This window comes from Engystomops pustulosus, chromosome 8 (assembly GCF_040894005.1).
Source record: "Engystomops pustulosus chromosome 8, aEngPut4.maternal, whole genome shotgun sequence".
Lineage (NCBI taxonomy): Eukaryota > Metazoa > Chordata > Amphibia > Anura > Leptodactylidae > Engystomops > Engystomops pustulosus.
The window spans coordinates 104,607,807-104,629,209 of record NC_092418.1 but is presented as its reverse complement, the minus strand read 5'-3'; the positions used below and the strand labels follow the sequence as shown (position 1 = coordinate 104,629,209).

Genomic DNA, 21,403 nt, shown 5'->3' with positions numbered 1-21,403 from the left:
CAGGGCGATGGGGAGATATACAGGGCGAGAGCGACAGGGCGATGGGGAAATATACAGGGAGAGAGCGATGGGGAAATATACAGGGAGAGAGCGATGGAGATATATGCAGGGAGAGAGCGATGGGGAAATATATACAGGGAGAGAGCGATGGAGAAATATATACAGGGAGAGAGCGATGGAGATATATGCAGGGAGAGAGCGATGGGGAAATATATACAGGGAGAGAGCGATGGGGAAATATACAGGGAGAGAGCGATGGAGATATATACAGGGAGAGAGCGATGGGGAAATATATACAGGGAGAGAGCGATGGGGATATATATACAGGGAGAGAGCGATGGAGATATATACAGGGGAGAGCGACAGGGCGATAGGGAGATATATACAGGGAGAGAGCGATGGAGATATATACAGGGAGAGAGCGATGGAGATATATACAGGGAGAGAGCGATGGGGATATATATACAGGGAGAGAGCGATGGGGATATATACAGGGAGAGAGCGATGGAGATATATACAGGGAGAGAGCGATGGAGATATATACAGGGAGAGAGCGATGGGGAAATATATACAGGGAGAGAACAATGGAGATATATACAGGGGAGAGCGACAGGGCGATAGGGAGATATATACAGGGAGAGAGCGATGGAGATATATACAGGGAGAGAGCGATGGAGATATATACAGGGAGAGAGCGATGGGGAAATATATACAGGGAGAGAGCGATGGGGAAATATATACAGGGAGAGAGCGATGGGGAGATATATACAGGGAGAGAACAATGGAGATATATACAGGGGAGAGCGACAGGGCGATGGGGAGATATACAGGGCGAGAGCGACAGGGCGATGGGGAGATATACAGGGCGAGAGCGACAGGGCGATGGGGAGATATACAGGGCGAGAGCGACAGGGCGATGGGGAGATATACAGGGCGAGAGCGACAGGGCGATGGGGAGATATACAGGGCGAGAGCGACAGGGCGATATACAGGGCGAGAGCGACAGGGCGATGGGGAGATATACAGGGCGAGAGCGACAGGGCGATGGGGAGATATACAGGGCGAGAGCGACAGGGCGATGGGGAGATATACAGGGCGAGAGCGACAGGGCGATGGGGAAATATACAGGGAGAGAGCGATGGGGAAATATACAGGGAGAGAGCGATGGAGATATATGCAGGGAGAGAGCGATGGGGAAATATATACAGGGAGAGAGCGATGGAGAAATATATACAGGGAGAGAGCGATGGAGATATATGCAGGGAGAGAGCGATGGGGAAATATATACAGGGAGAGAGCGATGGGGAAATATACAGGGAGAGAGCGATGGAGATATATACAGGGAGAGAGCGATGGGGAAATATATACAGGGAGAGAGCGATGGGGATATATATACAGGGAGAGAGCGATGGAGATATATACAGGGGAGAGCGACAGGGCGATAGGGAGATATATACAGGGAGAGAGCGATGGAGATATATACAGGGAGAGAGCGATGGAGATATATACAGGGAGAGAGCGATGGGGATATATATACAGGGAGAGAGCGATGGGGATATATATACTGGGAGAGAGCGATGGGGATATATATACAGGGAGAGAGCGATGGGGATATATATACAGGGAGAGAGCGATGGGGAGATATATACAGGGAGAGAGCGATGGGGATATACATACAGGGAGAGAGCCACAGGGCAATAGGGAGATATACAGGGAGAGAGCGATGGGGATATATATACAGGGAGAGAGTGATGGGGAGATATATACTGGGAGAGAGCGATGGAGAGATATATACAGGGAGAGAGCGATGGAGATATATACAGGGAGAGAGCGATGGGGAGATATATACAGGGAGAGAGCGATGGGGAGATATATACAGGGAGAGAGCGATGGGGAGATATATACAGGGAGAGAGCGATGGGGAGATATATACAGGGAGAGAGCGATGGGGAGATATATACAGGGAGAGAGCGATGGGGAGATATATACAGGGAGAGAGCGATGGGGAGATATATACAGGGAGAGAGCGATGGAGATATATACAGGGAGAGAGCGATTGCAATTACACTATAATTATAGAGTCACATTAGACATTGACCACAGCTCAGCAGTTTAATGTGACAGCACTAATTGTTGTACTTGACATTTTGGGGAAGTTTTGCCTCCCCACCCCCTGCCCCTCTCTGGGACAATCTCCATTCATAAACTTGGAAGCTGCAACAAAAAGACCCTGCACAGTTACAAATTACCATGAGAAATGCGAGTATCACCCGGGGGGGAAGGGGGTCACACCCGTCACTGACACCTAGCATTAAAGGAGAAGCCCACTACAACACGTCCGGGGGGAGCACCCCACTACAACACGTCCGGGGGGAGCACCCCACTACAACACATCCGGGGGGAGCATCCCACTACAACACATCCGGGGGGAGCACCCCACTACAACACATCCGGGGGGAGCACCCCACTACAACACGTCCGGGGGGAGCACCCCACTACAACACGTCCGGGGGGAGCACCCCACTACAACACGTCCGGGGGGAGCACCCCACTACAACACGTCCGGGGGGGAGCACCCCACTACACCACATCCAGGGGGGAGCACCTCACTACAACACATCCGTGGGGAGCACCCCACTACAACACGTCCGGGGGCAGCACCCCACTACAACACGTCCGGGGGGAGCACCCCACTACAACACGTCCGGGGGGAGCACCCCACTACAACACGTCCGGGGGGAGCACCCCACTACAACACGTCCGGGGGGAGCACCCCACTACAACACGTCCGGGGGGAGCACCCCACTACAACACGTCCGGGGGGAGCACCCCACTACAACCTCCTGGCCGCTGTGTTATATTTACTCCCAGTCAAATAGGATATAACATCTGGATTCAGCGGAGATCAGTAGTCTGGGGGGTTTGAGGGTCACATCTGGACATCTGATCTGTGAGAGTGACAATTGGAGCACCCACCTCCCAGCAGACAGCAGCAGCATCTGGAGCAGAACCAGGACAGGGTGCAGACATGGGGGGCGCCGCTGCTTCCACTCTTCATCCTCTCATGACCAGCAATAAGCAAACTCTCAGCACCAGGGACTGGAGGAGAAGGACACCAGGAGGGGCAGGAGGAGCCACAGAGGAGAGAGGGAGGAGCAGCTCCCTATACACAGAGACCCGGGCAGTGCACACAGCGTATAGATATGTACACAGCGACCCGGGCAGTGCACACAGTGTATAGACCTGTACACAGAGACCCGGGCAGTGCACACAGTGTATAGATCTGTACACAGCGACCCGGGCAGTGCACACAGTGTATAGATCTGTACACAGCGACCCGGGCAGTGCACACAAGGTATAGACCTGTACAAAGCGACGCGGGCAGTGCACACAAGGTATAGACCTGTACACAGCGACCCGGGCAGTGCACACAAGGTATAGACCTGTACACAGCGACCCGGGCAGTGCACACAAGGTATAGACCTGTACACAGAGACCCGGGCAGTGCACACAAGGTATAGACCTGTACACAGAGACCCGGGCAGTGCACACAGTGTATAGACCTGTACACAGCGACCCGGGCAGTGCACACAAGGTATAGACCTGTACACAGAGACCCGGGCAGTGCACACAAGGTATAGGCCTGTACACAGCGACCCGGGCAGTGCACACAGTGTATAGACCTGCACATAATTAGAGGGTGATACTGGGCGCAGCCTAAAATTCCAGCTGTTTGTAGACAAAAAACAAAGGACCCCTGTTCTGTGGTGACAAGAAGTGAACCCAGAAAGATGCCGCAGATCAGCCTCTCGCTTGCCAGGAGACCAGGATAAATGTACTTGTCCTGTCTCTTCTATGTGAAGGGGGCACGGGTTGCACATCCAATAATCCACACTAAATGACAATGAAGACTGACACAAAGGCAAAGGGACACTCAGGGTGTGTGGAAAGTTGGGTGAACTGTGGTGGTGGTTGCTGGGCAGGGTATTTACACTTCTTATCTGATAGTTTCTGTGGTGGAGTCGTTCTGCGGTGACTGCTATCCTGCAACGCCGCTCGCCCGCACTTCCTGCGCCGTCTCCGATAAACACACGGCTGTAATCTGGACGCGTGCCATCCGCGACACCACAAGGCGCAGTCAGAAAACCAGAGAGGGTCCTTTATCTGTAGTCTGGAAATCTGCCTTAGTATGGACTCCAGAGATAAATTTGGCACAAATGTTTGCACAAATCTACTAATGCACCCAGAAAAGTAAAAAAACAAAAAAAACTCCCCAAAATAAATGACCCCCCCAGGATAAGACACGTTATATTACAGGGCGGAGGCCACAAGGGCTGAGTCTCATCAAGTCCTACATTTGTGTTAGAAGTCTCAGAGGTTTATATCTGCCAAGATTTACTGGTGACTGTCCACAGACTGATGAGGTCACTAACTAAACTGGTGATGTCACTGTGCACAGACCGATGAGGTCACGGACTGATCTTACGACTATTCATTGGATGATTATATCAATTTCCATACCAATGAGATCACGCTTTAGAGACTTATGACATCATTATTTATCAGTAGTCAGAGTTGAGGGGCTTCTGGAGGAGATAGCAGGGGGTAGCAGAGGATCAGGACTGCCCAATACCCAACGAATGATGTGACGGGACTGACAAGCGGCCGTGAGAAGTTCACAGATGAGATTTCATTCCTAGCAGTGACTGGGGGGTGGCAGGATGAGTCTGTCCTCAGCAGCTCAGGTGCGGCACTTCCAGGGCACAGATCATCCCCACATCTGCTTCCTAACTGCAGTGTATGGATGAGAGGGGTCACAGGTTACAAAGAAGAGGGGGACGAACAGGTGAATCCCACAATGCACGTTGTCTGAGTTCCAGGAAAGCCCAGGGTGTCAGTTGGGGGGCGGGGGGGGGGGGATGCTGCAGCTATTGTCTGAAGTGAACTGAGGTGCAGGTTTTTCTGATCTTGCAGCTCTCCGAGGGTTTGCTACACTTGTATCCAGTTGAGATAATTCTCTGCGAGGCACATATCGGTCTCCTGTGCTGATAGTTTGTTACAATGTATTACTGCAGATAATGTATCCAGGACTGTCTAGACTGATACATTACATACTACAACACTATTAATGCTGCTAACAAGCCTGGCGCTGACCCCTCCCCCTCGCGGGTGTCAGACTTTCTGTAGATGGAGCAGTGAGGGGCTCGGGCACTGCCCTGTGCCCAGACGCACGGTCTGTTCTCTGCATGACTGATCCATCAGGCTCCTGATCACATAAAGCCCCTCGTGAATGTGAAGTATGTGAGCAGAAGAAGCAGGTGTCACAGGAGCGGCCCCCGGGGCAGGGGCAGAATATAGTAGATACCACTGTACAATAAGGGGAGCAGGGGGCGGGGGTGACCTACTATGAACATGACCCAGTATTATACTCCAGTCACATCAAGAGCTGCATTAACAATCCTATTATACACACAGTTTTAAACTGGGAAGGATGAGGGGTGAGGAGAAGGGCATCTGCCACTCACCCACCCTGGCTATACTATACTCCAGTCACACCGACAGCTGCATTTACAATCCTTTTATAAACATGATTATGGGCTGGGAATGAGGTGGGGTGCAATAGGGACACCACCTAAACACCAAAACTACAGACTTCATTACACTCCAGTCACACCCAGAGCTGCATTTACTTTTATAATGTTTTCCTGCGGCTTTAAAAGTGCACAGTTCACTGTGTTAATGTTCTCTACTTGCTGTCAGTGAATGGAATTATTGGAATTTCTCATTACATCTGCTCAGATCGTGCCTGGAGGGAACAGACAGGACAAAATATTTCTATTCACCGACAGGAGGAAGCAAGGAACGGAAAGAAGAATGAAAGGACAGAGGGAAAATAGGAAGGAAGGATGTTCATTGATGGAGAAGGAGCCTTTCTGTTGAGATCCCTGGGAGGGACTTAAGGGTCCTTTAAACACATATTATCGATAGCATGAGAGCGCCACCTACTGGACACATTGTAAGGTTACACAGAAAATGCTGACCACAGCGCCAGACAACAGAGGTAATATAATCAGACACCATTGCCCCCTGTGTCTTACCTTTTCCTGGTGGGAAGAAGCACTCCATCTCCACACTGCTGCGGGAATGAGAGATGCAGAGGGCACTGCTGGGGACTAGCCCTTCCTGTGGGGGGCTTCGGTCTGTGGTTCGCACCAGGCACCATCCTGGACGGTCACTCGGCTTCTCCAGCAGCTCCACTGTCTGCCCCACCTGGATGCTCAGCTCATTGCTGTGAATGGCGATGAAATCCTGCAGGACGGTGGTCAGCTCACAGCCGCCTGACAACTGTGAGACAAAAGAGAGAGGAGGCATGAGGCTTCATACTGTATACCACAATCCATACCTGCAGAGGCAGGGGGCTTCTGTATCTAATCCTGTGCTGTATCCAGTCATACTGTCTGCTGAGCTGTGTATCTAATCTTATCATGTGTGATGTTGTGTGCTGAGCTGTGTATCTAATTCTATCCTGTGTGATACTGTCTGCTGAGCTGTGTAGCTGATCTTATCCTGTATGATACTACTGAGCTGTGTATCTAATCCTTACGCTGTGTGATACAGTCTGCTGAGCTCTGTATCTAATCCTACCCTGTGTGATACAGTCAGTGGAGCTGTGTATCTAATCCTTATTCTGTGTGATACTGTCTGCTGAGCTGTGTATCTAATCCTATCATGTGGGATACTGTCTGCTTGAGTGGTGTATCTAATCCTATTGTGTGTCATCCTACAGATTCCCTATTATCACAGGGTCACAGAGCATGCCCACTACATTACCCTACAGAAGTCTGTAGGAGATGTTACAGCTCTCCCGCCCCTCTCTACAGAGGATACAAAGCATGTACAGAATTCCAAAACAGAATACAAATATTTCAATACATCTTCTACACTACAGAGGGCGGATAAATTCTGTCTCAGATCCACAGCAAATCCACAGGTAAACATAATAAAACAATATAGAGTGATGAACAACCAGCACAGGGCCGGCAGCACAGCGTCCTCGCTGTACAGTGTCTACTGATCCCACACACATCTGAAGGTTTGTAACAATGTACCCAATATTGTACAATTCTTTAGGAGGTGAACACCTTGGACTGCAGAATGATAAGAATCCTGATACATTGTAACAAACAGAAGAAAGTTTTGTGCTGATTGACATAAATACTGAAAAAACAGCGAGGCAAAAACTGAAGGAGCAGCGTAATTCCTGGGTTATCAAGAACAGAACTCCAGGATCGACTGACAGAGAAGTAGGAGCAAGATAGTGCTTACTCCTAGGACATCCAGGCTCTGTGGAAAGCTGGATGACATCATGTATGGACGCTACAAAGTAGTGGTCATCAGCTAATACATAGTGATGACTTAGTTTACAGTACACAGCACTGAATGAGTATACAGCGGAGCAGGGTACACAGCACTGCATGAGTATACAGCAGAGCACGGTACACAGCACTGCATGAGTATACAGCGGAGCAGGGTACACAGCACTGAATAAGTATACAGCGGAGCAGGGTACACAGCACTGCATGAGTATACAGCGGAGCAGAGTACACAGCACTGCATGAGTATACAGCGGAGCAGAGTACACAGCACGGCATGAGTATACAGCGGAGCAGAGTACACAGCACGGCATGAGTATACAGCGGAGCAGGGTACACAGCACTGCATGAGTATACAGCGGAGCAGAGTACACAGCACTGCATGAGTATACAGCGGAGCAGGGTACACAGCACGGCATCAGTAAACAGCGGAGCAGAGTACACAGCACGGCATGAGTATACAGCGGAGCAGGGTACACAGCACGGCATGAGTATACAGCGGAGCAGGGTACACAGCACGGCATCAGTAAACAGCGGAGCAGAGTACACAGCACGGCATGAGTATACAGCGGAGCAGGGTACACAGCACGGCATGAGTATACAGCGGAGCAGGGTACACAGCACGGCATGAGTATACAGCGGAGCAGGGTACACAGCACGGCATGAGTATACAGCGGAGCAGGGTACACAGCACGGCATGAGTATACAGCGGAGCAGGGTACACAGCACGGCATGAGTATACAGCGGAGCAGGGTACACAGCACGGCATGAGTATACAGCGGAGCAGGGTACACAGCACGGCATGAGTATACAGCGGAGCAGGGTACACAGCACTGCATGAGTATACAGCGGAGCAGGGTACACAGCACGGCATCAGTAAACAGCGGAGCAGAGTACACAGCACGGCATGAGTATACAGCGGAGCAGGGTACACAGCACGGCATGAGTATACAGCGGAGCAGGGTACACAGCACTGCATGAGTATACAGCGGAGCAGGGTACACAGCACGGCATCAGTAAACAGCGGAGCAGAGTACACAGCACGGCATGAGTATACAGCGGAGCAGGGTACACAGCACGGCATGAGTATACAGCGGAGCAGGGTACACAGCACGGCATGAGTATACAGCGGAGCAGGGTACACAGCACGGCATGAGTATACAGCGGAGCAGGGTACACAGCACGGCATGAGTATACAGCGGAGCAGGGTACACAGCACGGCATGAGTATACAGCGGAGCAGGGTACACAGCACGGCATGAGTATACAGCGGAGCAGGGTACACAGCACGGCATGAGTATACAGCGGAGCAGGGTACACAGCACGGCATGAGTATACAGCGGAGCAGGGTACACAGCACGGCATGAGTATACAGCGGAGCAGGGTACACAGCACGGCATGAGTATACAGCGGAGCAGGGTACACAGCACGGCATGAGTATACAGCGGAGCAGGGTACATAGCACTGCAAGAGTATACAGCGGAGCAGGGTACACAGCACTGCATGAGTATACAGCAAAGCAGGGTACACAGCACTGCACAGGCATACAGCGTAGCAGAGTACACGGCACTGCATGAGTATACAGCGGAGCAGGGTACATAGACTTGCATGAGTATACAGCGGAGAAGGGTACACAGCACTGCACAGGCATACAGTGTAGCAGAGTACACGGCACTGCATGAGTATACAGCGGAGCAGGGTACATAGCACTGCATGAGTATACAGCGGAGCAGGGTACATAGCACTGCATGAGTATACAGCGGAGCAGGGTACACAGCACTGCATGAGTATACAGCGGAGCAGGGTAAACAGCACTGCATGAGTATACAGCGGAGCAGGGTACATAGCACTGCATGAGTATACAGCGGAGCAGGGTACATAGCACTGCATGAGTATACAGCGGAGCAGGGTACATAGCACTGCATGAGTATACAGCGGAGCAGGGTACATAGCACTGCATGAGTATACAGCGGAGCAGGGTACACAGCACTGCATGAGTATACAGCGGAGCAGGGTAAACAGCACTGCATGAGTATACAGCGGAGCAGGGTACACAGCACGGCATGAGTATACAGCGGAGCAGGGTACACAGCACGGCATGAGTATACAGCTGAACCTTGGAGCACAGAACTACTTTTGATAATTCTCGGTCACTGTTTTAGTAATTGCAGGAAAAAATATTAAGCAAAAAATGTTGGATTTCACCATCCAGACTGTCAGGACACTTCAGTGGGTATGGCGGGCAGGGGTCCTGGTAGTATCTTGATATTAGGGGTGTCAATGCTGATCACTGGAGGGATTGTGGAATCTTTACCCAGGAATGAAATATGAACCTGGCAATGGGCAAGACACTGGCAGGACCACGGGAACCTGGAGAAATGACATTTTCCTACAGCAAACATTCACCTGGAAGAGGCCCAGAGCCTCCGCTCATCACCAGCCGGACACCATTGTTAACCCCTTCCTAAACTGTTCTGATTTGCTGTGGTTTATTATTACTATTGTAAAACATGACTTTATTCATCTCACCCCACAAGGCGTGTGACCTCAGATAAGGGGTGTGGTTACAAACAGAATGTATAATAGTTATTTTCATAGAATAAACAGTGTAAAATCTGCTCCAGAATCTGGTACAATGTTAGGCTACATTCACACGAACGTATGGGGGACGTATATACGGCCGACGTATATACGGCCGATATACGTCCCCCATACACTCCTATGGGCGCACGGCACCCTACGTCACCCTGTCCTATCTTTTCCCGTAATACGGGGCCGTGCGCCAAAGGTTGCTATGGAGAGGGGCGGGGGTGAGCTGCGCTCACCTCCTCCTCCTCTCCCCGTACACTGCCGTTGCCCGCTACGGTACAGTACGGGCGGGCAACGGCAGTGTGAATATAGCCTTACTGCGGAGGCTGATACAAGGAGCTTTTGGCTTAGCAAGAGCAGCAATGGAGTACATTTTTCCCCACTTAGTCCAGAGACATGGAGGCTACTTACCGCCAGTCACAGCCAGTCAGACTTTAACCCTGTGTGGGCCAGAGCCTTATCAGATAAGGCCTGACCCTTGGATGCTATATAAACACTTCTGCAGAGCAGAGGAAATGATTGTGCTGAGGATAGCCATGCACACACACAGAATGAGTGAGAACATGTGTCAGCTCTCTATTGTCCGCTGTTATCGGCCATTTCACGCTTTATCATTGTACCACAGTTAATACTTGCCCAGTTTCTCATAGACTTTGCCAGTTCTTCACCATTTGTAAGATCTCTGCTTGCTGTTGGTAGACAAAACATCCTTTTTTTTTTGCGCCTTGAGGGTAAATATCTGCTCATGATCTAATAGTATTATTTAATGCTTCTCATAACAGATGTTCCCAGTCTAAACCATCCTCTGCACTGATACATTGTAACAAATAATCAGTACAGGAAGGAGAATTCTGCTGTTGAATTGTTTAGCTCAAAGCACTGTCCAGACCAGATACAACTGTAACAAACACTTGGGGCTTATTTACTAAAGTCCTGCAACCGCACTTTCGTGGGGTTTTCTGACATTTTTGGGATTTGCGCCGCTGGAACAGGTATTTAACTGGGGATTGTGTCGCAGCTGCGCTGCTTTCATGCGGTACAAATCGCCGGACGATCGGACTGATTCGGACTGAGCACGGGATTTAACTTTCAAATTGTGTCGCAAGCCCAAGCACTTACATGCACCAGGAAGAAGAAGGTGAACTCTGTCGGACCTGAGTGGCGAAGCGACACATTCAGGATATCGGGCGCGCGATCTTAGTAAATCGCGGCACAGTGTATTATTGTTGTAACAATGCACTTTGGGAGAACTCCTCGGGCAGGTAAGTAAATGTGCCCCATTGAGTCTTTCACTGCCTCCTGCACTATCCCCCATCTGCTGCATGACAGAAAATAGGTGAATACTCACTACACTGGACTCTAGGGCCGCGTTGCCCCCTGCTGGAGCCACCAAGGAGAGGTTGTGTGTCGTGTCATAAAATGGACACACAATGCGCCAGGGTCAAAGGACTATCAAGGCTGGTGTCAAAATAACAAGCCCCCCCCCCCCCACTGTCTGTAAGGGTGATGCCACACCTGGCGTTTTGAAACCGTTTTTGGTCCATTTTTAAGCAGTCCGTAAAAAAAACCACATGCCTTAAAAATCGCATCCGTTTTTTAACGGATTGCTTAAAAACTGACCAAAAACGGTTTCAAAACGCCAGGTGTGGCATCACTCTCAGGCCAGTGCCACACGCACCACTTTGTTGGTGTTTGAAAACGCAAAAGCAGACAAACCCGCGCCTACCGGGGCAGGCCACGGCCCGACCGCATCGGCGTTTCTATGGAAACGCCTGCGATCGGGAACAAGCTGCCGGTGTTTTGAATTAAATTAACGGAAACGCTGATGGAAACGGAAACGGCAATGCAATCGGGCCGCGGCCCGCCCCGGTAGGCCCTGTTCGCTAGCATCGCGTTAGCAACGGCCCGCCCCGGTGGGCACGACTTTGTCTGCGTTTGCAAGTGCAGACAAAGCGCTACGTGTGGCGCCAGCCTATGGGTGATGTCAGACGTGGCGCTTTGTCTGCGCTTGCAAACGCAAACAAAGCCTCGCCCCCTGGGCGGCCCGATCGCATTGGCGTTTCTATGGAAACGCCTGCGATCGGGAACGAGCCGCCGGTGTTTTGCATTAAATTAACGCAAAACACCGGCAGCTCATTCCCGATCGCAGGCGTTTCCATAGAAACGCCGATGCGATCGGGCCGCCCAGTGGGCGAGGCTTTGTCTGCGTTTGCAAGACACACGCATGCGTTTTTGACAGGTTTGACCAATTATCTTAATTCAAAAACGCATGCGTTTTTTACTATCTGAAAACGCACTAACTAAAAACGGCCTAAAAACGCCACGTGTGTCTTCACCCTAAGTATCACACAGTCCTGCAGCTGGGATATTATAATACAGCAGGACCTGTGTCAGTAAGACATTACAAGTCTGCAGAACACACACAGCTGCAGGGACCATGAGCCTTGCAGCAGGTGATAAGCATTTACTGCCTCTTCACAGTCCTGTTGGACGGCACTTGCCCCAGTCGCTGGGAGAAAAGGCGTCTCCTCAATCCCTATATGGACTTTACCCTCACAATAAAGACACAGAGCATTAACCCCTGCACAACTAGAGAGCCACCACACAGCACTGACTAACATATAGCGGGGTCAGCTGGAGACCACCTCTGTGTCCATGGTCAATGTTCAAGCATTAGGAGACTCCACCTGACAATGCATCCACCACCTCTAGTGCTGCAGGGTCATAATATAAATAGTAAAGATACAATGCACCCGTCAGATGAGAATATGGAGGAGCGCTGGGCATTAAAAGGGTCAATATAAAAGTAGATGGAGGGGTCTTAGCATTATGTCACACAGGGAAGGCTCTACGTTTGGAGGAAATCATTGATGTCATCTGGGGTCTGTAAATGAAAGTATCCAGCTAGCTTATATCATGTGAACCTGAAAGGGTTGTCACCCTGGGCCACTTCCATAAGGTACTGGGGACAAAAGCTCTTGGCTTTTGTCTCATCAAAAGATAAGCACTTAGTCCGGGTCCCCAGCCTGTGCCCTTAGTAATCCCACAGAGGCCCCGGGACTGGTAGTGAGCTCACCCATGCCCAGCCTGCAGCACCCCATGTATGAAGAACATGCTGCAGAGCCTTCTACTTACACTTGATGCCCGTCTGTTGTGCTTGGTGTTCAGCCACTTTCTCATGGTGTGCCCTCCACCCTCGCCCTGGTGATTGCACGGCACAGCAGGATGGTCGGAACAGTGTGTGGGTGCAGCTGCAGAGTGTTTGCAAACTGTGACACAAGGGGCCGGCACAGAGCCTGCAGCACAATCACATGCGTGTCAGGAACGTCTTGTGATTAGCAGAGACTGCGCCGGCAATTAGCTGCCAGGAGAAGGAGAGAGGCGGCTTACTGCACAGATCTGTGGTCAGCGAGAGAGGAACGGCACGTATAGATCTGCCCACATTCAAGAAGGAAAGCGATCCATAAGGGGCAACCAAGGGAAAGCAGCAAGAGCAATGTCACACAACCGGCTCTGCTGCATTCACTGTGTAACAGCTGGAAGGACGGCCTGATACAACAGCAAAGAGCGCAATTCACACACAGCACCCAATGCTAGTTGCACATCCAGCTGGACAGGAAACTAGCAAAAAAATATCAGTACTGTGTCACTAACTGCTGTTTTTGTGCTAATCTGCTCTCCGCTGGGAGATACTGCTCGTGCCCGCCAACACTGCTAATCACAAATTACTGTCACCAACCCTTCCCTGATCAGCACATACATCCGCACACAGATTATATACAAGCTGATTCTTCTCTCCAGTTCTTGTTACAGTAGTGTCAGCTCTTACTAGCATTCATGGACACGGTGGCCCAGGATGAGCAGGTTTATCACCCCTCTCAGGCAAGAGAATTGTAGGGGGCACAGAGAAGATTAAAAATATAGTCACCAGCTGGCAGGACAGAAGGTGAGAAGCCCTCAGATCATTCACCTGCTGACATACTGCCCGACTTTATCATATTATCATTCAGTGACCAGTGCAGTATGACAGCAGTGACCCTCAGAAGCCCCTATAGAAAATCAGCAATGTGTGATCTTTTTTCAGCATTTTTAACAAGATCTCTGCCTACTGTTCGTTGTTATTCCGACAAAATATTTTGCGCTGGTGAAGGCGGTGTGTGCCCCCTCTGGCAAGATCAACTCTTCTTTAGAGGACGTGTCATCCTTAAAAAAAGCACTGGGAGCTGCTCGCTTTATTGGAACCCTCGGATAAAGCTAGCAGACACTGCAGCGCAGTACTCTAGGTATACCAGTCCAAGCTCACAGCGGTTCGGCGTATTCATGAGGGGGTGGTCTGAGGAGGCGGTGACTGCCACATGAAGCTCAGCAGTCACCGGCGGTCTATGACGTGTGGGAGGGGCAGTCCAGGGAAGAAGTAGCACGTTGTACCGCCCCTCATAAATATGCCGGACCACTAAAAATGCGGTAGCTTTTTTTAGGTGCTCTTTAAGCTTCCTAGCCCCTTGTTTTCAAGAAAAAAAAGGCTTTAAAGATTATGCAAATTCCATTAACATTTATGGAGCCCAGAGCCCCTCAGTAAACATTTGCATAATTTTAAAAACCTTTTTATTTTTAAAAAACAAGGCATAAGAAGCTAAAAGTAGAGATGATCCTGCCAGAGGAGACACACACTAGGTGCTAAATGTTGGATGAATGACGTGAGAAGTTCATCGCTTATCCTGAGGGTGCGTTCACACGTTGCAGTTAAAACTGCATGGCAATCAGCTTTGAGGTGGTTTTAGGTGCAGTTTTGTCAATTGAACAGGTGAAACACATGAACTGAACGGGTGAATGACATTTGTGGAGCAGGATTACACTTCAAAATCTTATTCACTCGTTCAGTTCATGTCTTTCACCTGTTCAATTGACAAAACTGCACCTAAACTCACCTCAAAGCTGATTGCGATGCAGTTTTAACGCACCCTGAGGGTGAAGACACACATGGCGTTTTTGGGCCGTTTTTACTAAGTGCGTTTTCAGATCGTTAAAAACACATTTTTTGAAAACGCATGCGTTTTTGGCCGGTTTTCATTGCGCAATTTCGGAAAAACGGACAAAAACGCATGCGTTTTAAAAAAAACGGATGCGTTTTTTAACGCATGCGTTTTTTACAATCTAAAAACGCACTTAGTAAAAACGGCCCAAAAACGCCATGTGTGTCTTCACCCTGAGGCCGCGGTCACACGTACCGCTAGGCGTCCGTTCATAACGCGACGCTAGCGCGCAGGGGGAGGTCCTCGGCCCGAACGCACATGCTTTTCCAGAGAAACGCATGCGATCGGCTTAACAATTGCATGCATTTCCCTGGAGGGTGTGGACACACTTTCCGATTGTAATGCGTTCTGCATGTAAACAATGCAAAACATGTGGTGTTTCGTACCAATCACATGCTTTCCCGCTGAAAGGCACATACGATCGACACAAGCATTGTATTGCGAATCAAAATGCATTGCAAGCAGAATGTGTGCCCGCATCTTGAATGTATGGGTTTTGCCTTCTTGCTCTAACGTCAAGCAATGTACAACGCCCCCACATGACACAGTAAATATTCTGAATTCCAGGTTCTGTAGTGGGGGGCCAAACTTACCTTGTCACTGTCCACAGTATTCTGTGAGGTCCGGGAGGCGATAGAGATGGTGTCCGGCTGGCTGCTGCCGTCACCCTGACTGTCCAGGTCCTCCAGTCCATCCCTGCAAGGGGAAGACACAATAAATACAATTAATAAACCGTGCACCTCCTCCAACACCAAACAACCTGTCCCCCTGGATCCTGCCCTCAACTACAGATTTACTGCCAGAACCTGACTTGTCCCTTTATTCACAGCATTGATTCTGTAGACGTATCATCACTGTGTCTGGTAAAGCTGTGTGGAAACCCTACAAGGATCCATTTGTCTAAATACATGAGGGTAGGTTCTGGTCAGTATGAGAGAGTGAATGACATAACTATATCCGTTATGCTCCATTCTGAGGTCATGTGGTGCAGCGAGTGCCCCTAATAACTGAAATCCTAGTGTACACAGAAACACTGTAGGATTGAATCACATGACCTCAAACTATGGTTAGAGACTGGCCTTATAGCAGAGAGACCCAAAGAGACATCTCCCTGCTACGTCCAGCCTTAAAGAGGACCTGCTAAAGTAAGCAGCTCCTAGTGCTCAATCAAACGCCCCAGTGTTAGAGTGATAGCGTTACCGGAAACCTCCGGTAACGCTATCAAACACTGCGGCAGGGTAGGATGTAATTGTCGGACAGCTCGCAAAGCTGTCCGACGTATTCATGAGGGGGCAGGGTTGGGGCGTGGCTAGGGGCGGTGGCTGCCGGCCTATGGAGCTAGCAGGGGGGTCCGGGGAAGAGGCAGCGCCTCGGACCGCCCCCCCCCATGAATACATCGGACAGCTTTGCAAGCTGTCTGATGATTACACTGTACCCCGCCGCAGTGTTTGATAGCGTTACCGGAGGTTTCCGGTAACGGAGGTTTCCGGTAACGCTATCACTATAACACTGCGGCGTTTGATCAAGCACTAGGAGCTGCTTACTTTAGTAAGCAGCTCCTAGTGCCGAAAATTTAGGTGACAGGTCCTCTTTAGCCGTTCCCCACCACCTCTTTCATTATTACATCTGTGCCAGTCATGTCTCCTACCTCTTGCTATTGTTCCTCTGTTTGGCAGGGGTCTTCGGGGGTTGGATTGGCTCCTTTAAGGCACCCTTCAAATGGATCATCCTCTCCTGGATCACCTCCCGGATGTTTTTGATCCATTCTTGCTTCACTTCTATACTTGACGCCTACAAACATAGAACAGTCTAAAGAAAAGCTGCTCCTCATCAGATACTTAATTTATTGGAGACGGGCGCAGGACGCTGCCACATTATGTAAACTGTGTACATCTAGGCAGTCACATATACAGGGAAACCTGGCTGTATTCATTCCATCTTATAAGTTACAATAATTCTTATACTGTAGTCACAGCCAAAGCTGCAGTTAAAATTCTAGGGATACATTCAGACTTTGGCTTCAGTCAAGACCAAAGCTCCAATTGTAATTCTGATGTTCTATCAGTCATCATAAGTCACATCTATAAAACTTCACTTATGGCAGAGAAGTATTTGCTTGTGATCTCACCGCTGTTTATTCCAGTTGCCAGGATCCATTGTTCTGTATGACAATAGAAGAAAGCAAAAGCACTCCAAAAAAGTTATTTTTTTATTCTTTCATTATGTTCTAACAGAAATAGGCAACTTTGTCACTATTCAGCAAGGAGAGCTTTCTTCTATTTTCATGGAGTACTGCAGCCAGATCTTGTTGCAGTGAGCTCTGCAGATTTTTGTGGCAGATAACCTTTAAAAGAAGCATCAGAAAAGCGAGTGTGGGAGCTTGGTGGCGAGTGTGCATTGATCCCAAGTGTGTGCAGTGTCTTAAGTGTGACTTAGGTTTAAGGGACTTAAAGGACACCTGTCATCAGGTCTCTGCCACTAGTCCTGTCACTACTACCTGTTGGAGCAGCTCACAAGGATCCCATCCCAGCCTTTATCTAGTCAGGGCATACATTAATCATTGTAAAATCATCTATTTTTTATTATGTAAATGAGGCTGGTCACATGGTCAGAGGCAGTGATGTCACCCCTGTTCCCCCTCCCCTCTCCTCCCCCTGCTCATGTCTGTGTGTAATGTATAGTAAAGCATAGTTAGTGCATCTGCTGACATGCTGCATCCTCCTAATATACAGGTGAGAGACACAGACATCAGCTACACATGAATCTGTGGTAACATGGCTGCCTGGATCTGCTGTATCTCTCTTAAACACACACACACATGCACACACAGGCTGCAGGGGGCGTGGCCACCAGCACCAGGAAGCACATCATTATACAGCCTCACATCATTATACAGGCTGTCAGTCATGTGTATAGGAGTATCTCATACACACAGGCTGCAGGGGGCGTGGCCACCAGCACCAGGAAGCACATCATTATACAGCCTCACATCATTATACAGGCTGTCAGTCAAGCACTGGGGGTGTGGCTGTACCTCCCACTCATGAATAGAGTGGACAGCTTGAATATGTTAATGCTTCATTGGACATTTCACAGGTCATTTGCATACAGCTTTAGGACCTCATTGCTTAGGTTTACAGGCATGTAGAGGGACAATGAAGGGATAGAGGCAATGCTTTCTAATGGCAGTTTATGAAAATATATTTAGTTTAGGGGGGTTATTTTGCATGACGGGTTCTCTTTAAAGGACACCTGTCATCAGGTCTGTGTCACTAGTCCTGTCACCTCTACCTGTTGGAGCAGCTCACAAGGATCCATCCCAGCCTTTATCTGGTTATTTCATACATTATTCATTGTAAAATCATCTATTTTTTATCATGTAAATGAGGCTGGTCACATGGTCAGAGGCAGTGATGTCACCCCTGTTACCCCTCCCCTCTCCTCCCCCTGCTCATGTCTGTGTGTAATGTATAGTAAAGCATGGCTAGTGTGTGTGCTGCATCTGCTGACATGCTGCATCCTCCTAATATACAGGTGAGAGACACAGACATCAGCTACACATGAATCTGACATGTTCTGCTGTAACATGGCTGCCTGGAGCTGTTGTATCTCTCCTATACACACACACATGCACACACAGGCTGCAGGGGGCGTGGCCACCAGCACCAGGAAGCACATCATTATACAGCCTCACACCATTATACAGGCTGTCAGTCATGCACTGGGGGTGTGGCTGTGCCTCCCACTCATGAATAGAGTGGACAGCTTGAATATGCTAATGCTTCATTGGACATTTCACAGGTCATTTGCATACAGCTTTAGGACCTCATTGCTTAGGTTTACAGGCATGTAGAGGGACAATGAAGGGATAGAGGCAATGCTCTCTAATGGCAGTTTATGAAAATATATTTAGTTTAGGGGGGTTATTTTGCATGACGGGTTCTCTTTAAGTTTGAGGGGCTTTAGCAGGTAACTGCTGTTTTTTGTGTTACTTCGACTGTAAACTCTTCTTTCTGTGCATATTTCTATTGTAATCCCCATTAGAATAATGGACTCCATAAGTGGCATTGCTACACGGTGTACATCCTGTGCCATGTATGCTTTCCTTGAACGCCCGTTCGAGGGGGAGTACTGCTGTGTGGGGTGTGTGAAAATTGCTCACCTGGAAGCCAAGATTCTGGATCTAAATGAGCAAGTTTCAAGGCTACGGGAAATTGATAATATGGAACGAAGTTTGCTGCTCCTGGAGCACAAACTCTCTGGGGAAGATGGGTGTGGGGAGGGAAGTATGGAGGTGCAGAGGGAGGGGGCAGCTAGTTGGGTAACATGTAGAAGGCGGGGTAGAGGGAAGAGTTGTAGAGAGTCTAGTCCTGATCTGGTGCACCCCAATAAGTTTGCCAGGCTGGCGGATGAGGGGGATATCAGCTCTGGGGTAGCAATGCTGCAGCAAGACGTGGCCGCTAGCAACCAGGGGAATGTCTGCTCCAGTAAGAAGGGTAATGGGAGCACAGGCAAGGTCAGACAGGTGCTGGTAGTGGGAGATTCCATTATTAGGGGAACACACAGGGCAATCTGTCACAAGGACCGTGCATACAGAACAGTGTGTTGTTTGCCGGGTGCTCGGGTTCGGCATGTTGCGGATCGGGTTGACGGATTACTGGGAGGGGCTGGTGAGGAACCAGCGGTCATGGTCCACATTGGCACTAATGACAAAGTAACAGGTAGGTGGAAGGTCCTTAAAAATTATTTCAGAGATTTAGGACCTCAAAGGTAATTTTCTCCGAAATACTGCCTGTACCACGTGCCACACCAGAAAGGCAGCGGGAGATCAAGGACGTAAATAAGTGGCTCAAAAGTATGAGAGAGTTTTGGGTTCATGGAGAACTGGGCTGACTTTTCTGTGGGCTACAGGCTCTACAGTAGGGATGGGCTGCACCTCAATGGGGAGGGGGGCGCTGTTTTAGGGGAAAAAATGGCTAGAAGGTTGTAGGAGTGTTTAAAATAGAGACCTGGGGGGAGGGCAACTACACTTGTGCAGGGCAAATAGACGGTGTACATAGAGAGCTGGGAAGAGTCATAGTCCATGGGGGAGGAAGGGGGGCTGGAATGAGATTGGGGAATAAGGACAAAAGGAATAGGGACAGGGAAAACCATATAAAGTGTATGTACACAAATGCCAGAAGCCTCACAAACAAAATGGAGGAACTGGAACTCTTGATGTTGGAGCGGAAATATGATACAGTGGGTATCAGCGAGACATGGCTGGACAGTAGCTACGACTGGGCTGTTACTATAGATGGTTATAGTCTTTTTAGAAAGGATCGTATAAATAAAAAGGGGGAGGGGTTTGTTTATATGTGAATTCTCGCCTAAAGCCCGTCCTGCGAGATGACATCAGTAACGCAAATGTGGAGTCCCTATGGGTGGAGATAAGAGGAGGGAAAAAGAATAATAAAATATTACTAGGGGTTTGTTATAAGGCTCCAAATATAATGGAGGCAGCAGAGGAAATGCTGATAAGTGAAATGGATGCGGCTTCAAAGCATGGTGAAGTACTTATCATGGGGGACTTCAATTACCCAGATATTGACTGGGGGGCAGAAACCTGCAGGTCCTTCAAAGGCAGCAGGTTCTTGTCAACAACAAAAGACAATTACCTGTCGTAACTAGTCCTGGAGCCAACAAGAGGGGGGGCACTGCTGGACCTTATCCTTACCAACAGACCTGATAGGGTATCAAAACTACAGGTTGGGGGGAACCTGGGGAATAGTGATCATAATATCATTGATTTTGTATTACGCTTTACTAAGCACGTTAGTGAAGGGGCAACCAACACTCTAAACTTCAGGAGGGCAAATTTTCAGCAACTAAGGGAAGACCTTAAAGGCATAGACTGGGATAATGTTCTCAAAGACAAAAGCCCCCCCCCAAAAATGGGACTTTTTCTCATATATTCTGAAAAAGTCCTGTGAGAAACACATACCTTATGGGAAAAAGCATAAAAGGAACAAGAAAAACCCTATGTGGCTAACTAGTCTTGTAAGGAAAGCAATAAGCAAGAAAGATTAAGCGTTTAAGGTGCTAAAACGTGAAGGTAGCGATGAGGCATTACAGGATTATAGAGAGAAAAATAAATCCTGTAAAAAGCAGATAAAGGCCGCAAAAATAGAGACTGAGAGAAATATTGCCAGGGAGAGCAAAAATAATCCCAAATTATTTTTCAAGTATATAAATGATAAGAAATTAAAAACAGAGAGTGAGGGTCCCCTTAGAAATAACATGGGGGTCATGGTGGAAGGAGATGAGGAAAGGGCCAATCTACTGAATGTCGCCTTCTCAACTGTCTTTACCCAGGAAAATCCCCTGGTGGAAGACACAACGAGGAATAATGTAAATTCTTTTTATAATG

General features: G+C 49.0%; 1 protein-coding gene across 14 annotated transcripts in view; it reads right to left on the bottom strand.

The window, feature by feature from the left end:
• KALRN (kalirin RhoGEF kinase) overlaps positions 1-21,403 on the bottom strand; it is a 191,847-nt gene that overhangs the window by 41,551 nt on the left and 128,893 nt on the right. For 12 of the 14 annotated variants that reach the window (XM_072122115.1, XM_072122114.1, XM_072122110.1 and 9 more), the window contains 3 exons: positions 16,643-16,785; positions 15,588-15,690; positions 6,099-6,345 (listed from right to left, as the gene is read on the bottom strand). In XM_072122115.1, the coding sequence (XP_071978216.1) occupies positions 6,099-6,345; positions 15,588-15,690; positions 16,643-16,785 (493 nt within the window). Of the gene's footprint in view, positions 1-2,976; positions 3,114-6,098; positions 6,346-13,096; positions 13,246-15,587; positions 15,691-16,642; positions 16,786-21,403 lie in introns of those variants that run through there. The other 2 variants (XM_072122126.1, XM_072122122.1) reach the window with 2 other exon arrangements.